The 21,563-nt window shown below is 40.5% G+C and overlaps 1 protein-coding gene across 1 annotated transcript in view; it reads left to right on the top strand.

The window, feature by feature from the left end:
• GAP43 (growth associated protein 43) overlaps window positions 1-15,273 on the top strand; it is a 96,833-nt gene extending 81,560 nt beyond the window's left edge. The window contains exon 3 of the mRNA XM_061167950.1: window positions 14,627-15,273. Coding sequence (XP_061023933.1) covers window positions 14,627-14,715 — 89 coding nt within the window. The 3' untranslated portion in view covers window positions 14,716-15,273. The remainder of the gene's footprint in view (window positions 1-14,626) is intronic.
• The last annotated feature ends 6,290 nt before the right edge of the window (window positions 15,274-21,563 follow it).

Raw genomic sequence — 21,563 nt, 5'->3', positions numbered from 1 at the left:
ACCCATAAAATCAGAGGTCTTGTTAGACTCCAAAGGTGATAGATAAGATTGCCCAAGTGAAGGCAAGATACTGTGAGATAGACAATAAAGGTAGTCCGTGTCAGTTCAGTTCAGTCGCTCAGTCGTGTCTGACTCTTTGTGACCCCATGAACCGCAGCATGCCAGGCTTCCCTGTCCATCACCAACTCCCGGAGTTTACCCAAGCTCATGTCCATTGAGTCCATGATGCCATCTAACCACCTCATCCTGTGTCGTCCCCTTCTCCTCCTGCCTTCAATCTTTCCCAACATCAGGGTCTTTTCAAATGAGTCAGCTCTTCGCATCAGGTGTCCAAAATATTGGAGTTTCAGCTTCAACATCAGTCCTTCCAATGAACACCTAGGACTGATTTCCTTTAGGATGGACTGGTTGGATCTCCTTGCAGTCCAAGGGACTCTCAAGAGTCCTCTCCAACACCACAGTTCAAAAGCATCAGTTCTTCGGTGCTCAGCTTTCTTTATAGTCCAACTCTCACATCCATACATGACCACTGGAAAAACCATAGCCTTGACTAGACGGACCTTTGTTGACAAAGTAATGTCTGTTTTTTAATATGCTGTCTAGGTTGGTCATAAGTTTCCTTTGAAGGAGTAAGCGTCTTTTAATTTCATGGCTGCAATCACCATCTGCAGTGATTTTGGAGCCCCCAAAAATAAGGTCTGTCACTGTTTCCACATCTATTTGCCATGAAGTGATGGGACTGGATGCCATGATCTTAGTTTTCTGAATGTTGAGTGTTAAGCCAACTTTTTCACTCTCCTTTTTAACTTTCATCAAGAGACTCTAGTTCTTCTTCACTTTCTGTCATAAGGGTGGTCTCATCTGCATATCTGAGGTTATTGATATTTCTCCAGACAGTCTTGATTCCAGCTTGTGCTTCATCCAGCCCAGCATTTCTCCTGATGTACTCTGCATATAAGTTAAATAAGCAGGGTGACACTATATAGCCTTGATGTACTCCTTTTCCTATTTGGAACCAGTCTGTTGTTCCATGTCCAGTTCTAACTGTTGCTTCCTCACCTTCATACAGATTTCTCAAGAGGCAGGTCAGGTGGTCTGGTATTCCCATCTCTTTCAGAATTTTCCACAGTTTATTGTGATCCACACAGTCAAAGGCTTTGGCATAGTCTGTGTAGCTGTAGACAAACTTTAGTGAGAAAGGGCTGCTCTCCATCACCAAAGGGCCTGGAGGTCCCAGCAAGGAGAGTGGGGATGGGGGTGTGTTTGTATGTGGTGGTACTTGGTCAAGGAAGTGGAGTGGAGAGATGGGGGTAGGGAGTGGCAATGGGCACAAAATTAGGTGATGAGAAGGGTGGGAGTTGGGGGGAGGGCCAGTGCTACCTAAAAATTCCCATCCAACAGGAATGCGTGGTATAAAGGGACCAGGGTTACAGAAAGCAACTGAAAAGCTTGAAAATCTGTGGATTGGAAACCTCTGATGATAGGCATCTCTCTATGAAGAAGAGAGCAAAATCTGTTTATATGACCCTAAACTGGTATCTCTTCATTTCTTACTCATTCCCTCAACAATCCCACCACCAACCTCGTTTATTTAACAGTAGCCCAGACCTTTCCTAGGACAAAGAATAATGAGTGCAGCAGTAAGGGTGGACACTTCAGGTAGAAGCAGTGAGTAACCTTCATCTTGAGAGCTTGTGAAAGAGGCAGCCATTCTTGAGGACCAGAACTTCTCACACCCGAGGCTTCCTCAGGGAATTGTTGATCACATCTGTTTACTGTGGAAAGCCTTGGTTTACTGAGGCACTACTTTGGCACTGGCAGGAGGTTGATGGGAATATAATCATTCCAGCTCAGCTATTCATCTTTAGCAACCTGTGTCCTGATACCTGCTGGTATTGCAGATTTGTACCTTGTCACTGCATGTAGAGTGTGCCTGACAAAAATGGGAACAAGGTCAATGCACCTGTTTCACAGAGAGCTGTTTCAACTTGTTCTCCCTGCATTACTCTTAACACTCTCTGTGCCATTACTCCAAACCTTCCTCTCTCCCCACCACCAAGCTCCCAACAGAATCTCCTGAGAGTCGTTACTCCTCAGCCCATCAGCCAAAGTTGTGGGTTTCCATGGTAACCAGGCAGCTGGTGTCTAGACACTCTGAGAGATGCCTTGCAATTGAGCTGTGGATCCAGCTTCTATCCCACAACCCCCTCCCCTCCCACCTCCTCTTTCCTCCCATTTCCTCTTATTTACAGCAGGCACTAATGCCAACACAGGATGGAATTTCCTTTTGACAGGCCATTAAAGGAAGGAGGGGAAGAGAGAGAGATGAAAAACCCAAACTTGTTCATCGTATCAGTGAAGTGAGAAAACAACCGAAGTGACAGACCCAATGTGGTTCTCTCTTTCTTCCTCAGGAAGGATTTTATTTAATTAAAATATGTTAAATTAGGAAGAAGTGCCACTAGTCCATTGGGAGCCATCAGCATCTTTAAAAGCCAGTAAAAGCCTTTCAGGATACGGTTTCAGCTGATGACACAGCGCTGAGGTAGAACATTTTCACTATTTCTTACAATCAATTTAATTTCTTTCTGTGCTCAGGGAACTCACACATCCATAAGGATTCCGAGAGGGAGAACTCTGGAGGGAGACACAGGCAGTTACAAGGGAGGACCTTAACAGAGACACCTCAGATCTAGAAAAGTCAAGTTTAGCCTCTCGCCTGTTTCTTCCAAGAAAGAGAAAAGCAGTACCTGACAGCCAGGAGCTGGCCTGGTCACCACAAGAGAGCCCTAGTCTTCTCCTATTAACATACACAATTTCATAGAACACAATGTCGGAGGACTTGTGTGATGGTCCCAGACAAAGTAAGACCCTGTAATCATGTCTGCACACAGACTAAGTATGGATGGTGTCCAAAGCATACAATGGCCAAGTCTTTCCCTAGCCTGGCTGTATGGATGATGATACTTACCTCACTCTTCCTTCTAGATATTTATGGGGAGGCCAACCATCAAATGACACTTGTGATAGCATCCAATAAAGAGCAAAGCTCTGCTTCCTTGAATCCATCTCCAAATCTCTTCCCACAAGCTCAGATCAGTCCTTCCTAACCCCTTCTTACTGCCATGCTTCCTGATTCCCCTGGTATATGCTCTCCCTAGCTGTGCTCTGTCAATAGACCAAGTTTTGTTCAACTGTGGGGGTGTTCCTGGTAATCTTTTGGTAGACTTTACCACATAAAATTTCTTTCTGCATAAATGTGGTGGTTACCTGAATATGGGGTCAGGATTGAAGTTGTTAGAATGAGTTGTTTGATGCAGAGCTGGTGAAGAGAAGGTAGAATTGAATCTTGGATTGTGTCTTGTTAGGGGATAGGAAGTAAACACTAGACCCAGAGTGGAAAGAAAAGCTAGGATAGAGCAAACATAAATCGAGAACTTTGTCTTCACTGAAGTTAAGAAAAAGGGGATATTTAAGAAGATGCCTGAAACAAAAATACACCAACAATGAAGGAGCTAGTTTTGTTCAATCTGTTACAATAGGGACCCTCAACTCCCAACATAGTGTCTTGGTAGGATGACATTCCCTTAGCTTTTGTAGGAGGAGTAGGTAAGTTGTAGGTGGGCAGCTTACAACTGAATTTATTTTGCAATCAGGGAAAGTATAGTCAGTTAGCGGAAACAGATTTATTTATTTCTATGTCTACCTTGTGTCAGGGGGACAAACAATTCTGATCTAAGCTAGTCATTCATGAAACAAAGAATAGAAAGTTCAGGGGTCTGGCTTTGTCAGTAGGTTCAGGCAAAGGAGGAATGACCTGTCTTTGGTTTTGTTATGGGTAAACAAGGGAATCACCCATGAGTCTTCTGGAGTCATGAGAGAGAGAGTAGACAGCAGATCACTTGGGGAAGAAGCCATTTCCTAGAGTGTAAAAACAGTGAGGAGACTTCAGAAAAAAAAAAAAAAATTATGAGCGTTTCTTAACTTCTGCTATTTTCTAGAACATAGATCTCAAGTAAAGGTCAACACTTTCAAAAGGAGTTGTCAGAAGAAGATCAAGAGTAGTAGTAAATGAGAAAAGTCCATCTGATTTGGATAAAATTGGAGAGGGTGAATTTGAGGAGAGCACTGTTAGAAAAATGATAAAGTCAGTTCCAAAAGAACTAAGAGGTGAGACAAAGAAAAGATGGCATAATTAAAATATATTTTTTTCACTAACTTTGTTGATTGAAGAGGGGGAAAAAGAACAGGTAGGTAAAATTTTTGAAGACAGAGGCTGTTATCTTTGCATTTTTGGACCATCTTCTACAAAAGAAAGCATATTGAGGATATGTTTTGTTTTGGTGTTATTCTAGAGGAAAGAACTGCATGAAAACTTAGAGGGGGTAGATGTTAGCTGACTCTCAGGAATAATGTACAGTTAGAGCTGGAGTGGTCTGTTGAAGAGGAGGCTATCCATTTGCTGTGAGGATTCTTCTATTAGGTGAGTTGGCGGCAGGTCTCCAGCAAGCCTTTCTATTCTAACGTTTCTGTGTGTTGTTTTCAAATAAACAGGATTTTGAAGAAGGAAAGGGAGTAGGAGGTAGATTCTGGATATAAGATGTGTCTTAGAAAATAGTTTTATTAGAGAAAAAACTTGGGGTGGAGAAAAGAGAGAAAGCCTTCCTAGAATGATCTTCCCCAGGGCAGTGCTGTGTGGTGAGCAGGACGTGTATGAGTCCATGGTTCTATCTCACACAAGCTACAGACTGACCATGAATCTCGTTCTTTAACTGATTATTGTCCCAATGTCTCCAAATAGCCAGGCGTCTCTAAATAGAAGAGCTTTGAGATCTTTACTGAAAAGAGAGAAACCAGCACAAATATGAATATCACTTTTTTGATACAGTTCTGGTTATGTTCCAGTGAGTGCTATTGATTCTTAAAGCAATTTTTCATTCAAAGGCAATGCTGTAATTTGACAGGCCCCAGGAAACCAACACACACAATGCTGAATGAATTGTCCCAGTGAGAGGTGGGGATTGCATCTATTTACCCACACACAAGCATATAACACAAACACCTTTTATAGGGCTTTCTTGTTACAATAATCTTTTTAAAAACTAATTTCAAAATTGAGTTAACCTTCTCAGTCAGCTTTTGAACAATCTGCTTTCACTGGGAAGCAGAGGGAGTGACAGATGGGGAATGATATACACTTTTATGTCTTCTTCTCTGGATCTAGTACTGATCTCTTACAGATTCTGGTATCTGTAGTCATTTCAGCTACTTCTGGACTTTCATTATCCAGTGACTCTTCAATTGCTTTCACTATCCAGTAACTCTTCAATCATTTCCCTGGTGGCTCAGATGGTAAAGAATCTGCCCGCAGTTCGGGAGCCCGGGGTTCAATCCCTGGGTCAGGAAGATCCCCTGGAGAAGGGAATGGCAGCTTATTCCAGTATTCTTGCCTGGAGAATCCCATTGCCAGAGGAGCCTAGTGGGCCATAGTCCATGGGGTCATAAAGAGTCGGACACGACTGAGCAACTAAAACTTTCTTTCCTTCAATCACTGAGTGTTTATGAAGCCTACCATAATCAATGATAACTATTTAGCCTAAGCCGCTAATTGCAGAGGTCCCCATTTTTTGTCCTCTCTCTATTTAGAATATTCACATCACCTCTCACCCTCTGTGCATAATGTTTTGAAGTTTGATAAAACAGTAGTCCTCAGCCCTGGTTGGGCAAGCCTCCAGTGTATCTAATATTACTTCTGATAGCTCTTAAGGTAAAATTCTATTGAGTTTATCTTTTATTGCATAAAGGAGAAAAGAAATGGAGGGAGGGAGGAAGAGTGATGAGGAAAGGGAAAGGGAGGGTGGAGAGGGAAAGAGTGGGGAGGAACAGACTTACACAGTGCATTTAGGACTAATAAGGAGAGATTCAAGTTAAAATCAAACAGTGGAATTCATCATCCCCAAAGAGACATTATGGTATTACAGGAGGACTGCTGAATTTTAATTAGCTGTGAGACTGGGCAAGTCACAAAAACCCTCTACCTTCAGTTTTTCTCAGAGTGGGGGGCTGAGATCAGATAATCTCTAAGATCTTCAGCTTTCATTATTCTGTAATTTTACAATTTCACAATTATGAGCTCACTTCATGATAACACATAAAGATTTTGTATTTTTGTCCTGAGTTATGTGGTTTATCCACTTGCAGTGATAAAATTAGCAAGACAACTGCCAAATCTTTAGTTTTCTTTGTGCTATGTAGATACAGCCATAAGGGAAAATTAAACAACACAGATAAATAATTGTCTAGCTACTCTCAATCACTACCCAAACACATCATGGTGAGACATGGCAAAGCATGAGCTGAATATGACTCATAAATATAGTGCTTCTATTATAAAATTTAAATGTTATCCAAGCAATAGATATTTATATGTAGGAAAAAAATTTAGACAGCTGTAGTCACTATTGGAGTGACCCTTGTAGAGTAAGAATTATTTCTAGTTTGGGCTTATGCATTTTAGCTGTGGAGTCAGATAATCAAATCATGTAATCAAATATCAGATCTTGAGATCTGGCATATCTAGATCTGCTTTTGCTTTTAAAGACAAATGTTGAAAATATTTGTAATTTTTATAATAAAGCATATTAACTCAAATATGTTAAAACATTACATATCATTGGTTGAATTTTTAAATTGAAACCAGTATAATCTAGAAAATAGTTCACTAACTTTCTCTAGGTTTGACAGACACAAATTACTACACTTTTGATCACAAAATAAGACTTAGGATAACTCACTATTGAAAGCAATGAATATAATGGAAATACCTTAGGAAATACAGTAATTTGAAATAGTTAGTACAATACCTAAGCAGCCTGATTCAATCAATGTAAAAAAACTTCAAGAAAGAATAGCTAAGAGTAAATTCAATGAAAAATGAGCAACAGACACAATTAACCTATTTGACATTTCCTTATCTCCTAAGTATGGACCTAAATAATTAACATCAACTACATGAGGTTTGATTTTATAGAAAGTTATTAACTTTCTATGAAATGCAGGAAGAGGAAGTATAGATAATCTTTTGGTGAGGAGGGGGAATGCTAACTTCAGTCATGTTTGATCAAGAGTCCAAAAGAAGTATGGCATTTCTTTGCCTGGAATTCTTTGAAGAAAGTGGCCACTTCTCCTCCATCTTTGATCTCTTTATTCTTCACGATATGCTGGGATTCCCTGCTTGAGAAATCCAAGAACTGAGAGAGCATGTGCATAGGCAGAAGGAATAACCCTATCAGAGCAGTCTTCCACGAGGCCCCAGGGATTTCTCCCCACAAACGTGCCTTGTCCACAGATGACTGAAAGCCTTCCAGGAAATGAAAAGTTCATTCTTATAATAAAGCTGGAAAATCTCAGTTTGATCATTTTCCTTGAGACTAAGGGACAAGATGTCCTGGGGTTTATTTTTCAAGTCTTGGATTCAATAATTATTATTAAATCAGAGAATTTTTCTTAAAATTGGATGTACTATCTTAAGCCTGGAGAATTGCCATCACCACTGTAACTTGCCTACTGGACACAAGGTTTACTGTATATCTGAGGGCAGGAGGTTCCTTGGTTCTTGCTCATCCAATATAGTAAATGTATTTTTGCTACAACCTGGAGAGAATCAAATGGAGCTAAGGCCAGGGATAAGGTGGTTACCTACAGACTGCCATGTAGGTATGAAATAGAGAAGATTGTCTTCTTAAGTAAAAGCAGTTGCAGAGAAGTTCCTGCCTTTTGAGACATTACTATTTAGCATCTTGGTTCTTGCATCAGAGAATCACGCCTCTCAAGTTTGGCCAACAGTCAGCTTTACCCTGGTGATTAATTTTGGACTTTAGACCTTGACTTCAAAGCTGTTTTTTCAAATAATTATTATTGTTTTTACTCTACAAGCAAAAGCTTTATAAGGCACAGACTTCTCTCTCCCTTTCTTGGGATACTTTAAGAAAGTTTATCTTTGGCTGTGGGCTAAGAGTAGATGAAAGTGGAAGTGAAAGTCTGTCAGTCATGTCCAGCTCTTTGTGACCCCACGGACTATACAGTCCATGGAATTCTCCAGGCCAGAATACTGGAGTGGGTAGCCTTTCCCTTCTCCAGAGGATCTTCCCAACCCAGGGATCCTGGGTCCCCCGCATTACAGGTGGATTCTTCACCAGCTGAGCCACAAGGAGAGCCCAAAACTACTGGAGTGGGTAGTCTTTCCCTTCACCAGGGGATCTTCCCGACCCAGGAATTGAACCCAGGTCTCCTTCATTGCAGGCAGATTCTTTACCAACTGAGCTATGAGGGCTTCCCTTGTGGGTCAGCTGGTAAAGAATCTCCCTACTTTACTGACAAAAGAATAGCAAAGCAAGGGAAATATATCAATATATTGAATACCAATATGTGAAAACACTGAGCACCTGGCTTGGCACATAGTAAACATTAAACCAGTGTTAGTTCCCTTCCAATTACTTAATAATAACAGTTACTGAGCAGTTTACTAAAACATGCCATTCGTTATTAAGTACTTCAAATAATTAACACTTTTGAGTGTTTTAATAACCACATGAAGTGGGTACCAATATTAACACCAGCTATAGATAAGGAGAGTGAGACAATAGAGGTTGAGTAAATTACTCCAAGTCATGGTAAGTGTCAGACATGAAATTTTAAAGGAACTTAAAATGTAAATATAGTAAAAATAAAAAGCAAAAAAAGAGCAAAATATGACCACCCAAAGTCATGATCCCCAGGCTCCAGGCTAACATCTGGTACCCAGCTCAAGAGGAAGACCATGTAAGTAACAAAAGGACACATGTGAGTTTGCTACTGAAATTTTTTATTACTTTCCTTTGGGCCTTTGAGGAGATGATATTTAATATTCAAGAAAAGTGAAAATCAGAAGGAAAGGAAGCACATGCCCCAGCCCAGTGGTGATTGGTAGAGTAATTGTGGGCATAGCCCCAGGATGATAGCAGCTTCTATTTAATAAATGTTGACAAGGCTGCGGAGAGCTGGGCAGGTCCCAAGAGATAATGTTTTACTGGGAAATCCACTCAACCTAATTTCAGTAATGTAGGGCTGTGGAGGGGCCTGGACCAGTGCCAGTAAACAGGGCCATTAGAGTGCAGTGTAGGCACTGGCAGCTGGGAGCGCCGCCATCCCTCCTTAGCCCTGCAGCCGGTGCCTGGCTGAGCACACAAGCAGCCGCTGCTGCATATGCTCCCGGTATTTGCTCACCAACAGAACTTGCAGACGTGCTATTCTCACCCTTTCCAGGAAATGAATGGAATGCACAAAGGCAAGAGCTGCTTCCGGAAACTATTTTCAGCAAGAATCAGAGAGCCAGTTAGACATACCTATTTCAAGGACCACTGTGAAAACATCCACGTGGGTCTCCTTACTCGTTTAAGGCAACCACCACCCAGTTCCAGATGGATGTAGAAATGACTTTGATTTTTATTGCTGTCTTAATGAGGTCTTGATCTTTCTTAGGACTGGTAGTTGTGGGTCAAGAATATGAAAACTGTTAGAGTTTAACGTATTTCAAAATTTATGATATTGTTTAGAGATATTCAACTTTGCAAGTTCAGGAGAAGTGGCCTAAGAGAAAATACGTCTTTTTAGGCTGCTCTTATCTTGTCTAGATATTACTTTTCCCTTACCAGCCCTTCTCCCACAAACAAAGCACATGAAAATAATTACTAGCATATGAATTCCAAGAAGGCAGATTTTTGCTTGGTATTTTAGTTGCTGTATCACCATTGCAATGCATTGCATTTGAAATGCATGGCACAGTGTGTGGTGTGTAATAAAGGCCCAGGACATTTTATTGAATAAATAAATGAATGCATGAACACATTTATTTCTTCCCTTTTGAAGCACCTTTCAACTCTAGAACATGAAAAATACATGGCTTTACTGTCTATAATGTTAAATTCTCTTTTTAAGGTAACACAGAAATGATAAAATTCATGAGGCTGCTAGTGAACATGGTGATTTCTGAGAGGTTCAGTGCTGGACATGGGACATTCAAAGTTGACCAGTAGATACTGTCGTTACCCTTGAAGATCTTAAAGGTCCCTCTCACTGCCAACATCCTATGATTATGAATTTCATTGCCTATTAATGGTATTAATACTAAAGTCTTAAACAAGAACAGGGTATTTTCTGGTTTTCTCACTTTTCTTCTTAATAGTTGGAAGAATGTCTGGCACATCGCAGTGTTCAAAACCAGTTTATTGGACAACCAAATGAATAATTATATTTCAAATACTTTGAAGCATTTAAGAGAAATGATATGTAGATATTGAGGCTCTTTTAATAGAGAACAGACAGCAGTGACTTCCTGTCACAATAAACAGATGCATGTCCAGCTTAACCTTTTCTCCTGGACCCAGGCAAAGGATAACAAGAGAAAGTGAGGGAATTTGGAAAGATTTAACCTGATTCTACCTCCAAAAGTGGATCAAAAGTTTGGCTGCTTCTCAGAATTATCTGGATATTTGTTCCTTTGATTTCCCCTTTTGAATTGTGTTCTCTTACTCCACAAATATACCTCTGTTCTCACCTATCCTGCTTACTTTCTTGTCTTTTGAGTTCCTTAACCTCCTTCAAATTATATATAAAAGCTCCCAAGTTTTTGAGTAAGAGAGGTTTGAAGTCTTCTCTTGCTCCTGCAGTCAATCTTTTATGTTCTTCTAGATAGTTCAAATCAATATTCTCTTTCTTTGCAGTTTGGAGAAGGCATTAAATATGTTGTTTCTTGGAACTGGTAAGAACGGTAAAGCACTGTGGGCATACCTATAATCTCCAAAGGTTTGGGCAGGGCTAGGGAACTAAATCCCACTCCAATATTCTTGCCTAGAGAATCCTGTGGACAGAGGAGCCTGGTAGGCTGCTGTCCATAGGGTCGCACAGAATCGGACATGACTGAAGCGACTTAGCATGCATGCATGCATTGGAGAAGGAAATGGCAACCTACTCCAGTATTCTTGCCTGGAGAATCCCAGGGAAAGAGGAGCCTGGTGGGCTGCCATCTATGAGGTCGCACAGAGTCAGACACAACTGAAGTGACTTAGCAGCAGCAGCAGCAGGGAACTAAATAAATTATCTGAAAGAACTGCAAATTGCTATAAAAAGATCTAACAAATGAATTTGAAAGCTTTCTTCTGGTAGAAAATTAAGTGATCCATTAGAGCATTGAAGTTCTGTGATCCATTAGGCACACTGCTGGTACATAGAGTATTATGAAGGTCAGAACTGAGTTAGTTTTCACCCAAAACTTTTGATTGGAAAATGTAATCAGTGTGCTGGTTCTTCAAGAGTTGATAATGGTCACCTTGGAGGGATATAGCCTTAAAAAATCTTTATGAGTATTTGCAGATAGTCTTACTAGCATAACTACATTTTAACTCACAGTCAGTTGCAAACCCCACAAAATAGATCAGACTTTAAAACTTTGATCAAAAACAAATGATAAGATAAAATGACCTATATAGTTGCTGTTTACCAGACCTGGAATTTATTTATTCTTAAAACACACACACAGATAAACACACATACACACACATACATACACATTTATTTTCAAAAAGATAAGCATTTTCTCCTACTGAAGAGATTTAAAAGAATTTATTAGATAGGTGTTCTAAAGAAGAAATTCCAAAAACTATATTTAGCAGCAATGGTCTTGTTTGGATATAAATGTTCAGCTTTATCAGAATATAAATATGTAGCTGACTGATTTCAAAGAAACATTTTATGAGCTCTTCTAATAGTCTCCTAAAAGTTTCCCATTTCTCTAGTCTCAGCATCTCTCAATTCTAAGAAATATTTGTTTGAAAAACTGACTCCTTGGCTGGTATCTGGGAACTTGAATTTTGAGAGGGTTCTCACCACTTCCTAACTAAGAGTGTTCACTATGCCTAAACTCTTTGTGCCAACAATGTGGTTTATGCTGGACATCTGTTTTCCTCTAGGAGTCTGGATTTGGTGTATGCTAGGTAGAGGGTGCCTATGTGACTAGCCTTCAATAAAAACCATGGACTTGTAAGCTCAAGAGAGTTTCCCTAGGCTATGACATTTCACACGTGTCATAATTCACTGCTGATGAGGAATTAAGCACATATTGTATGACTCCATGGGGAGAGGGCTCATGGAAGCTTGTGCCTGGGTTCCTCCAAACTTTGCCCCATACAACTTTTCCCTTTGTTTTTTTGAAAAAATTTATTAGGATATAGTTGCTTTACAATGCTTTAGTTTCTGCTTCATAACAAAGTGAATCAGCTATAAGTATACATATATTCCCTCTCTCTTGAATCTCCCCCTACCATCCCACCCTTCTAGGTCACCACAGAACACCGAGCTGAGCTCTCTGCAGTATACAACAGGTTTCCCCTAGCTATTTATTTTACTCGTGGTAAAGTATATATATCAATCCAATCTCCCAATTCATCCCACCCCCTTAACCTGCCTTGCCATGTCCACATGTCCATTTTCTATGTCTGAGTATCTATTCTTGCCCTGCAAATAGGCTCATCTGTACCATTTTCCTGGGCTCCAGATTTATGTATTAATATGTGATATTTGTTTTTCTCTTTCTGACCTACTGTATGACAGACTCTAGGTCTATCTGCATCTCTACAAATGGCCCAATTTTGTTCCTCTTTATGGCTGAGTAATATTCCATTGTTTATATGTACCACATCTTTATCTATTCATTTGCCAGAGGATATTTAGGTTGCTTCCATGACCTGGCTATTGTAAATAGTGCTGCAATGAATATTGGGGTACATGTGCTGCCTTTTTTCCTCTTCATATCCTTTCATTTAGTAAACAGTAGCCATGAGTAAGGAGAAGGTAATGGCAACCCACTCCAGTACTCTTGCCTGGAAAATCCCATGGAGGGAGGAGCCTGGTAGGCTGCAGTCCATAGGGTCGCGAAGAGTTGGACATGACTGAGCGACTTCACTTTCACTTTTCACTTTCATGCATTGGAGAAGGAAATGGCAACCCACTCCAGTGTTCTTGCCTGGAGAATCCCAGGGACAGGGGAACCTGGTGGGCTGCCGTCTATGGGGTCACACAGAGTCGGACACGACTAAAGCGACTTAGCAGTAGCAGCAGCAGCAGCAGCAGCCATGAGTAAGACTATATGCTGAATCTTGTGAGTCCTTCAGCAAATCTCTGAACCTGAGAGGAGTCTTGGGGATCCCAACACATGGAGTTTAATTTAATAGCAGATGTGACGTCAGGGTGAATGGATTCTCTTTCCATTAGGTGGCATATTAGTAAGCTGTCTATAATACGAAATCTGTGAGTTCTGTCAGAAAACCACGCAGACAAGTTACTAGAAAATCAACTCTTCCCTAAGGAAAAAATGATCCCTTATAAAGGCACAAAGTATTTCTTATTTAGCAAAACACTCTTGCTTTATGGATAAGTATAGTCATCTGGAATATTTTTGACTGCAAAAAACTAAAAACTACTACAGTGGCTTAAAGAGGTTAGTTACTTGTCTCACATGAATAAGAACAAGTCTAAGGAAAAGTGTCCCAGAAGTACTATGGTCGATCACAAGTAGGTTTTTTTCTGCTTTTCTGCTTCATCATGCTTGTGTGCGTAGTGTTTCCCAGGTGGTGCAGTGGTACAGAATCGCTGCTGATTCAGGTTACGTGGGCTCGATCCCTGCATCAGGAAGATCCCCCGGAGAAGGAAATGGCAACCTACTCCAGTGTTCCTGTCTAGAAAACCCCATGGGCAGAGGAGTCTGGCAGGCTAGAGTCCATGGGATCACAAAGAGTCGGACACGACTCAGCACACATATCCTTAGTGTATAGTTTTTGTCTTCATGGTCTCAGGCTGCCTGCTATACTACCAGGTATTGTTTGATGTCACAGTCATCAGGAATAGGAGAAAACAAAGGGCAAACACCTCTTCTAGAGTCCTCCCAGGGAACCCTGTCTCTAAGTGACCATCACTGTGAGACATGAACATCCCTACCTCCAAGGGGAATGTACAAAGACGAGTATTGTACTTTCCAACCTTTATAATTTTAGAAATAAGGAGTGAGAGGTTTGAAATGCATGTTGAATGATCCAAATAGTATCTGATAAGTCTGACATTGATACAAAAGAAATACAAGGTCAAGGACTTCTCTGGTAGTCCAGTGGTTGAGACTCCGTGCTTTCAATGCAGGGAGCACAGGTTCAATCCCTGACTGGGGAACTAAGATCCCACAAGCCATGCAGCAAAAAAGGAAAAGAAATACAAGGTCGTTGTGGACCCTCTATGTGTGGACACATTGACTGTATGGCTGAGAGATTACAGACCATGGTAATTTCTGTTTAGTGGACTCCTTGCCCACAATATCATGGTTTGATTCTTCAGCTCTTTCCTATGCATCACTGAGCAACTTCTTGGGGGTAACCTCTTCTGAACCTGGAAATTACATTACTGAGATAGCAATGGTCTCTTTATATCTGAAATCTTTTATGAAACAGTACGAAAAGAAGAAATCCATCGCACTGTCATCTGAGCATATGAGACAAAATACTAACTCTCCTTCTCTCACCCTCCACCCCTCTGTTTTCTTCCTCAGAAGCTGTAGATGAAACCAAACCTAAGGAAAGTGCCCGGCAGGATGAGGGTAAAGGAGAAGAACATGAGGCGGACCAAGAACATGCCTGAACTTTAAGAAATGGCTTTCCACGCCCCCACTCTCCCCTCTCCTGAACCCTGTCTCTCCCCACCCTCTTCTTAACTCCACTCTGAAGTTTCCCTTCCTCTCCTGCTCACATCTGTGAGTCTGTCCTCTCCCACCCACTAGCCCTCTTTCTCTCTGTGTGGCAAACATTAAAAAAAAAAAAAAAAAAAAAGCAGGAACGATCCCAAGTCAAACAGTGTGGCTTAAACATTTTTGTTTCTTGGTGTTGTTATGGCGAGTTTTTGGTAATGATGATCCAATCATTTGGGAAATTCTTGCACTGTATCCAAGTTTTTTGATCTGGTGCGTGTGGCCCTGTGGGAGTCCACTTTCCTCTCTATTTCTCTCTGTTCCAAGTGTGTGTGCAATGTTCCATTCATCTGAGGAGTCCAAAATATCAAGTGAATTCAAAACCATTTTTCTTTTCCTCCTTTTCAATGTGATGGAATGAACAAAAAGGAAAAAAAATTCAAAAAACCCAGTTTGTTTTGAAAATAAATAAATAAAGCAAATGTGCCAATTAGCGTAACTTGCGGCTCTACGGCTCCTTTTTCAATCTGAATATTAATAAACCATGAGAGTAATCAAACTCCAATGGCTCTGTGTTTCTCTACCACCTTCTTGTGAGTTGGGTTGACACACTGAGGTTCTTACATTTTATCTTTTTTTTCTGGCCTCCCAGTCTGATACCAACAACCCTGACAAAGAAAAGATGGATGAAGCCATAAGACTTCAGTCAAAACAAATGGCGTAGGTCCTTAATGAGCCTGTTGGGCACCATGTTATTTTTGTAGGACTGCTGTAACAAAGTACCACAGACTGGGTGGCTTAAACAAGGACCGACATTTATTTTCTAACAGTTCTGGAGGCTTGAAGTCCAAAATCAAGGTGTTGTTGGCAAGGCTGAGTCCTTCTCAGGGCTGTGAGGGAAGAATCTGTCCCATTTTATAAATGACGGCCTCCTTCCTGCATAACTCTTAGAAACCCCCAGGCTTTGGTTTAGATAATTTTATATCTCCTCATTTTATAAATGACGGCCTCCTTCCTGCATAACTCTTAGAAACCCCCAGGCTTTTGTTTAGATAATTTATTTTTAACCCAAGTATTGACCTATCTATTTGATTATTTTTTTCAATTTATTAACTTCTGTTAGACTCATCCCTACACAATGCAACTGATAGACTCTTGATTAGTCATAATCATTGTTCCTGCCGGTGGTGATAGTATACAAAGAGAAGGTACATTTAGCACATCCACCTTTTTCCAATATCCTTCCAGTTTCTGTTTTTTAATATCCTCTGCTAGGAAGTAAACAGTTCCCTTCAGAAACAAAGCAACCTCCCTAAACCTTGAAGCATCTGATGCTGTTCTTTTTCCAATTTCCCTAAGTCAATTCTGATAAAAGTTCTTAACATGTCACACTTTGCCCTGACCCTGATTCGTATAGACAAACAATGCCAGTGGACTCCCTTCAGCTTCCTACATTCATCTGAACATAGAATTTTCCAGCAAGGAAGAGAAAATTGTGTCAAAGCCTTAAAATTAATGAAGATCATGGAAATAAGTGATCTTAGGAGATACAACCTACAGCTTGGTAGTTCTTCTCAGCTTTGTGTGGAGCTAGTGCCCAGTTAATGCTCTGAAGAAAGCTGATGTCATGTGAAGGATGAGTCCTTACTGGATCAAGGGGTCTTTCCTCATCACTGACAGTAAGTGGAAGGAGCACAAGGAAAAAGGTCTGTAAGAAAAAGCACAGCGACTTCCCTGGTGGTCCAGTGGTTCAGCTCTGAGCTTCCACTGCAGGGCCATGGGTTCAATCCCTGGCTGGGGAACTAAGATCTCAGATGCCAAGAGATTTAAAAAAGAAAAAAAAAAAGCATAAAAAGATCAAAAGGGAAGCATCAATAACATATTAAAATAATTTAAGAGTTTTTAATTTATTCTGAGTTTGTGTGATTTCCACAGAGGACTTTGCAAGTATCTTGAATTAAATCTTGATCTGATTATGGTCTCATCAAATGTGAGAAAAGGTTTTAAAAAAGGTCTTCCGTGGGTTGGAGCCATACTGGCAGGATATTACTTTGGGAATTGTTTTACCCCAAATTTTTTTGATAGGATAAATGCTTTAATTTCCTTCCCAAATCTATACTTCAAAGCAGCATTCCTCTGACCTGGCACAATCCACCTTCTTCAAAGTATAATTCTAAACTTCATTCACTGAATCTATAGTTATACTGAAAACAATAGCATGTGACCTTTTAAGTCTATATTAACATTCACTGTTCAGCGGTATTACTAGTTGTGTCTGAGTTGGAATTTTGTTTTTACTTATTTTTAATAGGTTTTAAAAATCTTGTCCCCTTCCTTAACAGAAATTTTAGAATAGGGGAAGACACATCAGAGAGGCTTGTAACGATCCTGAAAGACATGCCAAGGAAACACTGGCACAAAACAATGTGACTCAAATATGTACACAGCACACACAAAATCAGCTGATACTGGGAAACACAGACTGTTCAACACGCAAAGACAAATAGATTCTAAATTCTGTTCAGAATTTGATGATCCTAAAACATCTACACCTGGATTACTGCTTAAAAAATAAAAGCTAGGTTGAGGACAAGTTAAAAAGGCCTCAGTATTGACAAGTGAATCTTTCAGGTGGTAATAAGATCATATTCTGGGCACCAGGCCAGATTGATAGCAAAACCATGTCATGTCTGCATGAAATAAATTCTTCTGACAGAGCTATATTATTTAAGTCTAAAATGTTCCAGCATGACGTAATACATTTGATCTCTTTGAAGATGAAGAGGTTTCTAAAATAGAACCTTTTATTCCCCTCACCCAGCTCACACTTTGCTCATCTTTCAGTCTTTTCCACCATCATCCACCCAGTGGTTTAGTTCAAAAATCTAAAAAGCAGCCCGATTCCTCTTTTTCTCATATAACATTTAATTCATGAACAAGCCTTCTGATGTGGATTCCAGAAAAGAATGAGGATAAACCTTGCACCTGCAGTTCTGACCAAACCTACACATTTCATAGTTACCTTGAGGTGATCTAAGGGCTTTTTTGGTTTGTTTTGGTAGGGGGGAGGGGAGGTTGTTTTGTTTTCTTTTAATAGTAGTCTCTTCCCATATTCAGCTCATAAGAGAAAGGGAGGATTACTAAACTCTCTATCTCAACTCCCTAGGGAAAGACACGCTGGAGCTCTCAAAAATACATTATTTCCAACATGAGCCAGACCCAGGAAAGCTGGTTCTGCAATTGGCATGGAATCCTGAGCAATAGGAAAATCAGATTAATGAATGATTTTCACAGAGCATTGTTAAGATCACCACAAATTCCATTAACGTTTTTTTGACCTTCCATAAGTTTTCTGTTGTCATGGAAACACAGCTTCTGCTAAGCTGCCTATAAAAATAATTTAATGATAGGTGACCCTTCTAGCTAAATGCTAGCTAATGAACATTAAAAATGTGGGCTTTTTATATTTTTTAAAAAATTACATTTTTCCCCTAGGGGATTAAAACTCATCCTGCCTATCATGCAGGAAAAGCCTACATCCACGCTGACCACCTTTTTCAGTCACATATTGACTTGTATATAATTGCACTTTTATCCTTCCTTCCTAGAAAGAAATTCCCAGTCATAGGGAAAGAGGGCAAGATTATAGCTATGAGAATGATGAGTCATTAAGAGTTCTTGGGGAATCTTATTAAATTGGCAAGGACATTTTGAGTATATATTTTCTAACAGATTGGTTACCTGATTTTTTTTTTAAACAGTATGCGTCCTTGTTGGTAATTATAGCATATTTAGTGTCACAGACAGTACCTTACTAAATATATTTTTGATGAAGTGAGATGGCTCCATACGAAGGAAATTATTGCCAGCTAACATGGCAATGAAAGCACATGGGATTGTCGTAAGAACCTTAAAATAATTTTATTGCTTAATTTCTCAAATAATATGCTTTCAATGTAGAAAAGTAAAAAATATAAATAAAAAAGAAGGCAAAAGTAATCTACAGTTTACCACCCAGAATTGAGCATGTTAACATTTAGAGATACAGCTTCACATAGCCTGTCTGCCTGCTTATCTGCCTTCCTCCCTTCCCACATATTCTTCACTTATCTATTAAGCTATATTCATATGTTTGCATAGACATATATTTAAGGCTGAAATAGGCTCATGCTGTACATATTATTTTGCAAACTGTTTTCCACACCACAGATGCTTTCATTCAGACTGCTAAATAAGAGAGGACCTTAAAGTCCACAGTTCCCATTGCTGTTTCCCTGTGCATTAGTGAAGCCTGAGCTAAAATGAAAAATGTGCATTTCTGTATATACTCATTAAAATATCACTCTGTATTCTGTAGTTTGAACCAAACGGGAATGTTAATAAAATCTCTATAATAAAACACATAACTATACATATATATTATAGAAAGTCCCAAGTTGCCCCTACAGTTGGCACACAATCAGCCCTCAAACCCACCTGCTAGTGGACAAGGGGCACAATACCAGGCCAGGGAGCTGAGGGCTGATGAGGAAGGGCTGGCCCCAGTGTGTAATAACACAGGGTCATAAAACATACAAGCAGCAAAAGCAAACAGAACTTTTTATTGAAATTTTAATATCTGTTTATCATAGACATTTTAACATCAATTTTGATTTTTAAAATATTGCATTAAATGCGTATGTGTGCTCAGTTGTGTTCAACTCTTTGCAACCCTGTGGACTGTATGTAGCCCACCAGGCTCCTCTGTCCACGGGATTCTTCAGGCAAGAATACTGGATTGGGTTGCCATTTCTTCTTCCAGGGGATCTTCCCGACCCAGGGATGGAAAATGTGATTCCTGTGTCTCCTGCATTGCCGAGGATTCTTTACCACTGAGCCATTGGGGAAACCCTTGCATTAAGTATTATTTATCTTTTCACTGATTTTTGGATGCACCTCACCCTATCCCTGGCCCTTCTCTCCCAAAGGGAATGCTAGAATGCGTTCTCTAGATGAACACTTTCTAATGACAGTTGGGCAGCTGTGATTATGTGAGGTCTCAATGATACCCAGGGACTGTAAGGCTTGAGAGTGGGTTGGCCCCTGAGGACCTGGGAATTAAATGTCTAGTATTCCCAGGAGCTTCCTTGAGAGATACAGACACGATGGAGTGGTTCCAAGCTGATCAGGGCTGGGATGAACTAAAGAATTCATAACCTACCTAAACATTCTGAGAAAAAAATAAAAAAGTAAACAAGAGTAGTAACTCTGGGCTGCCAAACCAAACCACCAATGTGTGATACCTGTTGGGCTTTCACCGCCCTTTCCAGCTGTATCGATCCCGGTGCCAGGGAGAGCACGATTCTAAAGCAAGATTCAGTCACTTCAAAACTCATGTTCATGAAGGGCTCACTGATTGTACACAATGGGTACAAATTTATTTTTAAACTATAGATAAGAAGGTGATAGATATTTCATTTCATGCATTGGAGTAAAAACAAATTTATATCTCTCTCTCAGAATTTTTATTTTAAAGCCTGGAGTGAAGAATTATGCTTTTTAAAATTTCCTCTTCCCATTATATTAGGGAAAGAAAGATGCAGAGTAGAAACAAAAGCAAGAGTTTTGTGCCTTTTTCTGTTTTTCTGCCTTCATGGCCTTTCCTCCTCTTCCTTTATGTCAACTACAATTGGCACTTGCCAAGAGCATTTGCCAGCAACTGAACAACAAGGACCTTTGCCATCTGCCTGTGCTGTTGCAGCTACTGACCTTCGACACTCCCTGAAGGGAATTCAAGGTGAAGAGTGGGGCACTCTGTGCTTTGGGGATACGGGTGGAACAGGTCTTTAGATAGCTAGACATTTTTAAGAACTGATTTCATGATCCCAATTCTTGAATCTCCTCATATCTAGAAAAGCACTAAATCCCTTCATGGTGACATCCATTCTTCCTGACTAGCAGAAAACCTTTTGTAAAATAAGTGCTTGATTGCACTGAACTCCCCCTTCATCAAAGTCTTATATACTGACCTTCCCCCACTGCCACTTTGGAACCATTCCTCAGAGCTATCTGAGGCAGTGTCTCCCAGACTGCAGTTCTCATTTTGCCCCAAATAAAACTGAATTCACAACTCTCATGTTGTGCATCTCTTTAGCTAATGTTTATTAAGTAGTGTGAGGACAAAGCCTGGAAACCCAGAAGTGTTCATTAAGCAAGGAGGGGCTGAGGAGCACCAGGTGAGGAAAGCAGCCCATGGGTCCCAGTTTTTACAGCACCAAGGGTTGGGAAGCCTCCCAGCATCATTCCACCCAGAAAGGGAGGCAACTTCACCTCTGTACTGGGGTCACCAACCCTGACAGTGACTCTGCAGTGCTGCCCTCGCACACCTAGACCTAGGAATCCTGCCTTCCTCTCCCTGACATAGCCCAGCCTGTCTGCCTAAATAACTCCTGCCAGACTGCAGACTGCTTAGCTATGGGATTTTTGTCCAGCTTAGTCTTGTATTCTAGTTACACAAGTTTCTGAAACTAGCAGGCAGATACTGCAAGCCATGCTTCAAGAATGCATGAATGGATGAATGAATAAATGAATGAAAGGGCTTTGATTCTCACCAGTCACTCTCTACCTCATTTCCCCTTCCTTCAGTTTTGGAAGCTTCTCTTGGGAGCTCCAAGTTGCAACTCAGGCCTCTTGTCCAAGAAGAGGGAGGAGTATTTTCCTGAGAACCTAGCACTCTCACATACCAGACCCAATGATGAACTTGGGGTAGCAGGGGCCACATAACTCTCAGAAGTCTTGATTCAGGTACTCAGCAGCAGCTGAG

This window comes from Dama dama, chromosome 19 (genome assembly GCF_033118175.1).
Source record: "Dama dama isolate Ldn47 chromosome 19, ASM3311817v1, whole genome shotgun sequence".
NCBI lineage: Eukaryota > Metazoa > Chordata > Mammalia > Artiodactyla > Cervidae > Dama > Dama dama.
Note: the sequence above shows the minus strand (reverse complement) of the source record. Positions and strands in the feature narration are given on the sequence as shown.